The sequence below is a fragment of the Oryzias latipes genome, chromosome 18 (genome assembly GCF_053564925.1).
Source record: "Oryzias latipes strain Hd-rR chromosome 18, Olatipes_Hd-rR_3.1".
NCBI lineage: Eukaryota > Metazoa > Chordata > Actinopteri > Beloniformes > Adrianichthyidae > Oryzias > Oryzias latipes.
Window position 1 is genome coordinate 4629190 of NC_136254.1, and position 9802 is coordinate 4638991.

At 42.4% G+C, this 9802-nt stretch overlaps 1 protein-coding gene across 1 annotated transcript; it reads left to right on the plus strand.

Annotated features, from left to right (window-relative positions):
- The first annotated feature begins 5248 nt into the window (after positions 1–5248).
- LOC144987336 (tripartite motif-containing protein 16-like) lies at positions 5249–7438 on the plus strand. Its single transcript, XM_078936677.1, has one exon. The coding sequence runs from the start codon at positions 5306–5308 to the stop codon at positions 6965–6967; it is 1662 nt and encodes a 553-aa protein (XP_078792803.1). The 5' UTR covers positions 5249–5305; the 3' UTR covers positions 6968–7438.
- The last annotated feature ends 2364 nt before the right edge of the window (positions 7439–9802 follow it).

Below are 9802 nucleotides of genomic sequence, written 5' to 3' on the forward strand. Positions count from 1 at the left end.
GGGGTTTTACTTTCCATGTTCAACCCACCTGAGACTATACACTCCTTGAGTTGTGTGAGAATGAGCATAAATGCAAAACGGTTATTACACAATGTCTGTGCAACCTAGGTGTGAAATTATATATTTTACATTGTAATATAATTTTAAATAGAACAAACCTTTGATCAGTAAATGACAGGTACAGTTAAACTTTATTTCCAAGAGACTGTAGAATAAAACTGTTAGTCAGCAGCTTTGCTCAGTCTGCCCTTTTCTCCTGTAGCCATAAATAAAAGGGAGCTTTTTCCTAAAGAAAATGGATGGTACATATCCTAAAGGCGGTTAATTGCATTTATTTACGTACATTCAAACACACAAACTGGTGGAAATTCACATTGGTCGCTCGTAATGCATGCAGAAACAATGCACATCGCTCCACTGCCCGCACGCATTTTAAGTGCGTCCAAGGATAAGTCGGCCACACATACTTTATCCGGGTCTGTGAGGCCATATAAAATGTATTAACTCCCTAATACATGCACATGGAAACTTGTAAAAGGCACAAGAAGACGGCAATCAGGGTATAAATTCCCTAATTCAATAATTGTTTTTTTTATTTAGCGCAATTTCAAACTACAGACGTCTCAATGGGCTTTGGACCGGTAATTGTAAAGTAAACATACAATCAAAAAGGGATCATGAATACATAGAAGGCATTAGAATAATACTAAACTTGAACAAAACAAACTAAACTGGCATTCCTGCCTCCCATTACAAACATGGCTGAGCAATATCCCGTCATGCATCACACATACCCAAGATGCATTTTGGCCAATTACCGTGTCCCTGTAATTGAGGTGTAACAAGACTAATGACTGGCTGATTGAAATGCATCTCGGGTATGCGTGATGCATCTTGGGATATTGCTCACATCCATCTTGGGCTGCAGCTATCGATTCTTTTTTTTAATCGATTAATCTAGCACTTAATTGATCGATAAATCGGATAAAACGATTTGTGTTTTTGAACAACCAAAACAAATGATGCATAACAAAAATGATGTGGCTGTAAAATGAACAAGCATTTGGCTTTTATTTCTCAACAGAGGTATTTATTTCCAAGTCCAAAAGTTTGGCTCCAAAAGTTAAGTGCCAAGTTGGCATTGCCAACAATTTTAGAACAATGTACAGTTAAGTGAACTTACTGTAACATGTACTGTAAAACTAATATGAATATAAACTTAGTTTTTCCCTTAATACACAACATTACAAAAAAGGATTGCACCTTCTGCAAATTTAGTTTAGTTAACTTGAGAACAAAACATGAATATAATATCAAGCCAAACAGGTACACAATGTATAAAAAATATGTAAAAACAATTATAAACAATTATAAATAAGCTGTAATCTCAAAACAAACATCAAAATGTAAGTGTGTGAGAAAGATTTTAGATTGACTCTACAACAGCTTATAGTTGCAATGGAGAAACGTCAACATATCCACATGCTCAGCACTTAGGCTTGCCCTGCGTTTTGAGGCAATGTTCCCAGCAGCAGAGAACAGGCGCTCTGAGGGTGTTGATGTTGCTGGGATCCCCAAGAAAGACTTTGCCAGCTGTGCCAAGGTTGGATATCTTGCCTCATTTATTCTCCACCATGGCAGTGGATTCTCCTTCTTGGAAATAGGCTGTTCACCAAAATACTCCAAGACCTCCCTCTGCACCGCTCTGCTCATCTGCTCGTCCTCATCATGATCCTCTCTTTCATCCTCATCCATTGATGATCCCAGGATACTTTTCTGATGTGATCTACCTTTAGTGTGTGTAGCTGATGTGGTGGCAGTGGCTTTCTCTACCGTTACATGTGTTTGTTTTGAGTCCTTTCTGGCAGCTAGTGCCATTGATTGAATACTAGTTTGAACCTTTAACACCTCTTCAGCAGGCAAGAACTTCAGTTTTCTAAACCTGGGGTCCAAAGCAGCAGCCAGAAGGACAGGGTTGGGAGCACCAGATTCAGGTAGAAATTGATACAGCCCTTCCCACCTCTCCATAATCTGCTCTACAGCAGAAGCCTGAAATGCCTTCACTGGTGCAGTTTCAGGTTCTGCAGTCAGTGTGGACTTTTTAAGGTTTTGGACCAGCTGTGGAAGGGCAGAGAGGGTGACATACTTTTCTCCACTAAAAAATTCTGGAGCTCCTTCAAATGGCCCAAGGACCTGTGTCAGCTCCTCACTGATGTGCCACTGCTCTGGCTTTAGATCCAGGTAGTGGTGTTTACCTCTCGGATTGACTGCTGGATCGGAGAGAACTGCAGTCACAGGCCATCGCTGTTCCAGGAGTCTTGATAACATGTGATACGTACTGTTCCACCGGGTACTGACATCCTCTATCAACATGTGTGGTGGCTTTCCCATCTGCTGTTGTTTTTCTTTGAGCTTAGTGCAGGCCAGTTCACTCTTTTTGAAGTGTTCCACTAGGCACCTAGCAGAACCCACACAACTAGCAATTGTTTTATTGTTTTTGAGTGTGCTCTGCACATCTCACAGAAGCCCACCCATGCCTCTCTAAGAATTCTTGCTGCTGCCACCACATTGGCCCCATTGTCATGGACAACTGCCTTTACCTTTTCAAGTGGAATCTCAAATTGGGCAGTTGTCTCCTCTAGCCAGTCTGCAATGTTGGCTGCAGTGTGTCTCTCTTATAGGGGCATTGTGGTTAGGGAGAGGGACTTCATCTCCCAAACTTCCCCCAAGAAGTGGCATGTCACCCCAGGTAGGCCTCTGTTGCCACACTGGTCCAAATGTCAGTTGTCAGGGAAACACACTCTGTTTGCTTTAGGACAGCTTTCAATTTATCTGTAATGTCTCTATGTTTCTTCTCCATCAGTTATGTGAAATATGTTCTTGATGGCAGGCTGTATTTAGAACTGAAAGTTGAGATCATGTCTCTAAATCCCTTGTCCTCCACCATGGACAGTGGCCTCATATCGGTCACAAGCATGTTCAAAATGCTCTCTGTAAAAATGGCGGCCTCTTGAACAGTGCATGACTGAGCTGGGCGAACAAAGCTGTCCATACTCCGTTGTGAAGAGCTGAAAGGGAGAAAAAGAGGAAAAGCAATTTAATTTATGAATATGCACAACAGTTTTCATGCTGTATTCTAACCCCGATATCAAAGTAAATATCTGTTTTATGTAGATTTCTACACCTGCAGCATTTACCATTAGGCTGATTATAATGTCCTCCACAAAAGTACGATTCGATTTGGAGAAGCAGGCCGTGTTGGAAAAATACACTTAACAGAATAGTTATATTAATCTTGTGTCTATTTCAGTTAAAGCTGTTATAAGTTATACATATTACATATAAGTTATAGTATGCAAGTGAGTTATAAAGCCATCTCATACATGAATTTCTCCTTTAATATGTTATAATATAACCACTAGGTGGAGCTCTAAGCATAATCTATTCTGGTAGTTTAACGCTGAAGAAGAGCCGTAACATGACTTGCTGTTGAACACGCAGTAAATGCTGACGCACTTCTTGTTCCGTGCATTTTAACTGAAAAATGAGTACTCCGAGTCTTTATTAAAAACCAACAGGCTGGGGAGTTACATTTTTTGTTGTTGTCTGTAACTATTTGGCAGATGTGACATACAAACAAGGTCTCGCAAAGACTGCAATACAATATTTGTTCCTCCATCACGTCCCGGTGTATACAGTGAATGCATGCTGAAATTATTGTCGCGTGGCTACATAAAAGTTTAAGCATATGGGATGCATTGCTGCAATTGGTCTGACGTGTGTGTGCGTGCGTGTGTTTGTGTGTGTGTGTGAAGGGGTTCTTTTTTTAGGCTACTCTCTTGCAATTGAACGTGATAGTTACGTTTACTACTTTAAAATGTCATCAAAGTTGAACATCATATCTAGTCAAACCGCATCACAACTAGAGCTGTGACGGTGTCGAATTTTTCATCACCGCGGTGATGAACCACCAGGGGGCGCGGTGTCGCGGTTAACCGCAGCCCCCTGGTGGATTACAACGTACTATTCTTTATTAACAAATAACAGTAACAACTAACAACTAACAACTACATATCTAACTGGTGAACTAACTATAGGTGTTGTAGATTGACTGTGTGTGTGAGCGCAGAGCGTCTTGTGTAGGTATAGGAGGAAGGTGCGTGTGTTGGGGGTGTGTGTTGATTCATCTGCAGCGGACCGCTCTGGAGCTGCAAGCAAGTTTCACCTGTGCTCTCTGGCACAGACATCTTCTCAAATATTATGTATTGCCCAGTAATAAGCAGACTGCAGACACCTCGTCACCTTTCCGGTAGCCGTGAAGCCTGACACCCATGAAGAACGCAGAGCAAGAGGCTCCGCCTTTGTTTATTCAGACACGTAACGTTACGCTGCAAAAAATAGTTCCCAAACAAAACATGTAGAGATTTTCATGGAAATCTAAGCTTGTTGTGCCCCCAACACAAAATCCTCCAGCGGGCGGCCCTGTCGCGCACTGAAGAACGCACGCAGCTTTTAATGGAAATGAATACAATTGAAATTAATAATAAGAAAGCAGTAAATTTGTCGTATTTCCTTGTGAGATGGAAACTTCTCTTGTAGAATGTGTGTGTGCTTCTGAAAGCGTGCGCCTGTTTGTGTGTAAAGGGAGCCGCGTGTCACATGCAGCGCAGAGGCAGACAGTGAGAGCGCGCGCCTAAGAGTGACAGGCGCGGTCGGAGAAAAGGAGACAACAGTCTGAAAGAAAGAGAGTCTGAACACAGGACTAGCAGAAAAAGGAAATTATCAGCAAAGATGAATGCGTTTGTGTTTATTATAGTTCCAAACACGCACAATATGCAGAACGTTTAAAAAAGGGCGGTGATGCGGTTATCGTCACAGCCCTAGGTCCTCTTTACCGAAGTCACTCAACAACACATTAGGGCCGCTCCGTACATTTTGGAGAAAATTTTAAGACTTTCACCTTATGGTTGTGAAAGTAGAAAATATGATAAAAGGCAGAGAGCCGCCTGTTAGCCTCCCCCCGCTCTAAAAAATGAAAGTCCCGCCTCGCTGATAAGACATGCATTGTTCCTAAAGAGTCCCTCTATCTGTTCTCTGTAGTTTTCTCTCTTTGAAAGGGTTAACAGATCAGGACTCCTCTTCCTCATCTGCAGCTCCTCCTCTGTCATGATGGGCGTCACCAACAGGAAGTGAAGAAAGAAGCTGATTGGCTGAACTCACAGTGAAACCATCTGGTGGGAGGATCAGAGTCAAACCAGTTTCTGAGGAAGTGAAACTCTCACAGTCTGTGTGTCTGAGAGGAGAAATGGCGCAGAAAGGAGTGGATCTGGATGAAGAAAGCTTCAGCTGTTCTATCTGTCTGGATCTGCTGAAGGATCCCGTGGCTATTCCCTGTGGACACAGCTACTGCATGAAGTGTCTTCAAGGATTGTGGGATGCAGAGGAGAAAGTCCACAGCTGTCCTCAGTGCAGGAAGACCTTCACACAGAGGCCTGTTCTAGGGAAAAATGTCATGTTAGCAGCTTTAGTGGAGCAGCTGAAGAAGACCGGACTCCAAGCTGCTCCTGCTGGTCTCTGCTATGCTGGACCTGAAGATGTGGTCTGTGACGTCTGCACTGGAAGAAAACTGAAAGCCATCAAGTCCTGCTTGAGCTGTCCGGCCTCTTACTGTGAGGAACACCTTCAGCCTCATTTGAAAGCAGCTGCATTGAAGAAACACAAGCTGGTGGAACCCTCCAAGAACCTGCAGGAGAACATCTGCTCCCGTCATGATGAGGTGATGAAGATGTTCTGTCGCACTGATCAGAAGAGCATCTGTTATCTCTGCTCTGTGGATGAACATAGAGGCCACGACACAGTCTCAGCTGCAGCAGAAAGGACTGAGAAGCAGAGAGAGCTGGAGGAGAGTCAGCAACAAATCCAGCAGAGAATCCAGGACAGAGAGAAAGAGGTGAAGCTGCTTCAACAGGAGGTGGAGGCCATCAATCACTCTGCTGATCAAAGCGTGGAGGACAGTGAGAAGATCTTCACTGAGATGATCTGTCTCCTCCAGAAAAGAAGCCGTGATGTGGAGCAGCAGATCAGATCCCAGCAGCAAACTGAAGTGAGGCGAGTCAAAGGTCTTCAGGAGGAGCTGGAGCAGGACATGGCTGAGCTGAAGAGGAGAGACGCTGAGCTGAAGCAGCTCTGCCTCACAGAGGATCACAGCCACTTTCTGCTCAACTACCCCTCACTGCCACCACTCAGTGAGTCCACCCCCTCAGCCAGCATCCATGTCCGTCCTCTGACATACTTTGAGGATGTGACAGCAGCTGTGTCAGAGCTCAGAGACAAACTGCAGGACATTCTGAGAGAGGAATGGACAAACATCTCACTGACAGTCTCTCATGTGGACGTTTTACTGTCAGAACCAGAACCAAAGAGCAGAGCTGACTTCCTCAGATATTCATGTCAAATCACACTGGATCCAAACACAGCACACAGAAAACTGTTACTGTCAGAAAAGAACAGAAAGGTGACACTGATGAGAAAACCTCAGTCTGATTCTGATCATCCAGACAGATTTACTGATTGTGTACAGGTTCTGAGTAGAAAGAGTCTGACTGGACGTTGTTACTGGGAGGTGGAGTGGAGAGAAAACTATGTTTATGTAGCAGTCGCATACAAGAACATCAGCAGATCTGGAAGAGAAAGTGAATTTGGTTTAAATGATAAATCTTGGGCATTAGTTTGTTATCCAGACAGGTTCTCATTTCTCCACAACAGCATAGAAACCTCCATCTCAGCTCCTGTTCCCTCCAGAGTAGGAGTGTACCTGGATCACAGAGCAGGTGTTCTGTCCTTCTACAGTGTCTCTGAAAGCAGGACTCTCCTCCACAGAGTCCAGACCACTTTCACTCAGCCGCTCCATGCTGGACTGTGGGTGGGTTGGGTTGGAGACACGGCAGAGTTGTGTAAAGTGAAATAGTTCCTGAAAGAAGTGAAATGTTTGTTTTCAGTGATTTCTCTGCTTTGGATCATTTAGAACTAAACGTTTGAACTGTTCAGATTCTGTGGAGAAATGTTTGTAGTCAGAAATAGAGAGAAATGAAAATCTCTAGAATGTGGATTGGAGACATTTTGGAACATGAATGTCAAACTTTTGGGAGTCAAATCTGTTTTCTTTTGGTTTCTTTGAATTCAAATTTCACACACATGTTTTTGTGTTGTTGTCATGGGAACTGAAGGAAGCTGCAGCACAAATGGAATCAGTGAGGTCATGACAACTTTGTGTGTATCATTGTATAATATTTATAATATACAGTGATACACACAAAGTATAAATGTATACATGTAGATATAAACAAAAATACACAGCTTTTGTTGATGTTTTTTCGTACTCGACTGATGTAGCAAAATATTTTTTTTAAATAAAAGATAGTTCAGACTAATAATAAAAGGAGTACAGTATTGAATATTTCTTCAGCGGATCGCCTTGTATTCATTTTCTTAACCTGCTCTATCCCCGCTATAACCTGCGTCCTTGTCTTTCATCCTTTTATTGCGCTGGTGCGCCCCGACTATTGTGTCAACCTGCTATGGGTGTCAAATTCATTTTGGTTCGGGGGCCACATTCAACCCGTCTGATCTCAAGTGGGCCGGACTAGTAGCGTAAATGCAAAATAAAAATGTATTCTTGTTTTTTTTTTTTTACCCAATTGGAAAACATGCCTCAACCAACATGGTGGCCTAGTAATTAATTATTACACATTCATTCACATAGGCCAATGGATCGTAAATAAAATTCATTTCACTTTAAGAACTATTGGTTTATTCAATTTTATACAGCCTGAATATTTTAAATCTGACACTGAAGCAATCCTGATAATAAATTCAAGAGGGACTACAGAAAAAAATGGAACATCTTCCTAAAATGTAAACGTCCAAACAATGACAAAATTACACAAAATTAAACTTGCAAACATTTGTGAACATAAGATTTTGGAGTTAACTTCCTTTCTCCTCTGAACCTTCACCCGACCGTCAATATCAGGATTAAAATCCTGTGCAGAAACACTTTTACTGTCATTCAAGTGTGCAAAACACAATGAAATGTCCATTATTATTATCATTCATATTATAAGAATCTTTTCATGGTTTCTGCCTGAATTTTGTGTAACCACCCGCCTTCTTCCTGACTTTTAATGGGGCGCCATTAGTGACCAAAATTACTTCATGTGACCAGTTCACTTCAACATCTTCCAGCGCAGTAACTAGAGAGCTTACTATGTCATCAGCTGTTGTGTCCATCCACTCAAGAAACTCCACTGTGACGGTTTATTCAACACCTCTAATAAATATTCACAGTTATATGTGATTTTGGTGTTTTCATCAACAGTGACTGAAAATACAATAAATGACTGGATTCCTTCATATGGCTACCCATGTTTCCTCAGAGATGTTGTGTCTGGAGTCATAATTCTTGACAGAATCATGTTTAAGGTCGACTGCTTTCTGTGAACTAAAATGGTTTGGTTAAAGTTAAAAGACGTTTAACCTCTTATCCAAAAGGCTTTGTCAATTCTGAAATAGCTGGTCCAAGAGCTGGTATATATGTGCTCATGTGGGAGGAGTCAGAACTGAAACTGGATGGTATTGTCAACTTGGCTTACGTGGTTTCAGGTCGTGAAGAGTCCTTTGTCCTCAGCTGGGGATTGGGGAGCCAGTGACTCCCTCCCCAAACTGGTCATCTCTTTCGGCTACTAACGACCCAGGTGGAACTGGTTCTGTTTGTTTGGGTTTCAGAACACTGCCGTAGATGGATGGAAGAATAAACCTGAGACCACCATTCTTATTAAGAGAAGGTTTATCCTTATTGACAAAGATGGCTTCTTTCACTCCTCACTCAAACCATCCTTTCTCTCTGGGTAGAATTCAGACTTCACTGTCCTTGAACGAGTGGTTTGTGGCCTTCAGGTGGAGGTGCACTGCGGACTCAGGTCCACTTGGGTTGGCTCTGCGATTTTGGTAAAGCAGCTTGTGTAGAGATTGTTTGGTTTTTCCTATATACTGTTCATTGCAGTTCTCTTTGCAGTGGATAGAGTACACAACATTACACTGTTTTTAGCTAGGAATTGTGTCCTTTGGATGAACCAGTTTTTGTCTGAGAGTATTAACTGGTTTGAGATGAACTGGGACTTTATGTTGTCTGAAAATCCTTTTTAGTTTTTCAGACAGGCCTGAGGTATAAGGAATTGAAATACTGTTCCCTTTAGTCTCTTGGTCCATCTTGTCTTGTTTTCCTGTATGTTAGGATCTGGTGAATGTCCAGTTGGGAGATCCACAGTTTTGGAGGGCTTGGTGGATATGTTGCTCTTCTTTCTTCTTTCCGTCAGAGCTTGTGGGCACCTCCTGGACTCTGTGTTGTAATGTCCTGATAACGCCTAGTTTGTGCTGTAAAGGGTGGTTTGAATCAAATAACAGGTACTGATCTGTGTGAGTAGGCTTCCTGTACACTTCAACCTGAAGCTGTCTGTCATCTCTAATGATCACTGCACAGTCTAGAAAGGGTAGGGTGTTGTCCTTTGTGTCTTCCCTAGTGAACTTGATTTTCTTGTGGACTGCGTTGATATGATCTGTGAAAGCCTCCGCTTCCTGGAAATTGACCCAAGTGTCGTCCACATCTGAACCAGTGGCTGTGAGGAAACTGGAGATTCTAAACAGGACTGTAAAATAGGTAAATCAGATTGGTTCGTTCCCCTTCAGTTTCCTGCACACAGAAATGAATGAATAATGACTCAGAGACAGTTACTTATCTTTTGTG

Excerpts from the sequence above, each read along its gene's own strand:
- LOC144987336 (XM_078936677.1), top strand. The coding sequence starts at position 5,306 with ATGGCGCAGAAAGGAGTGGATCTGGATGAAGAAAGCTTCAGCTGTTCT.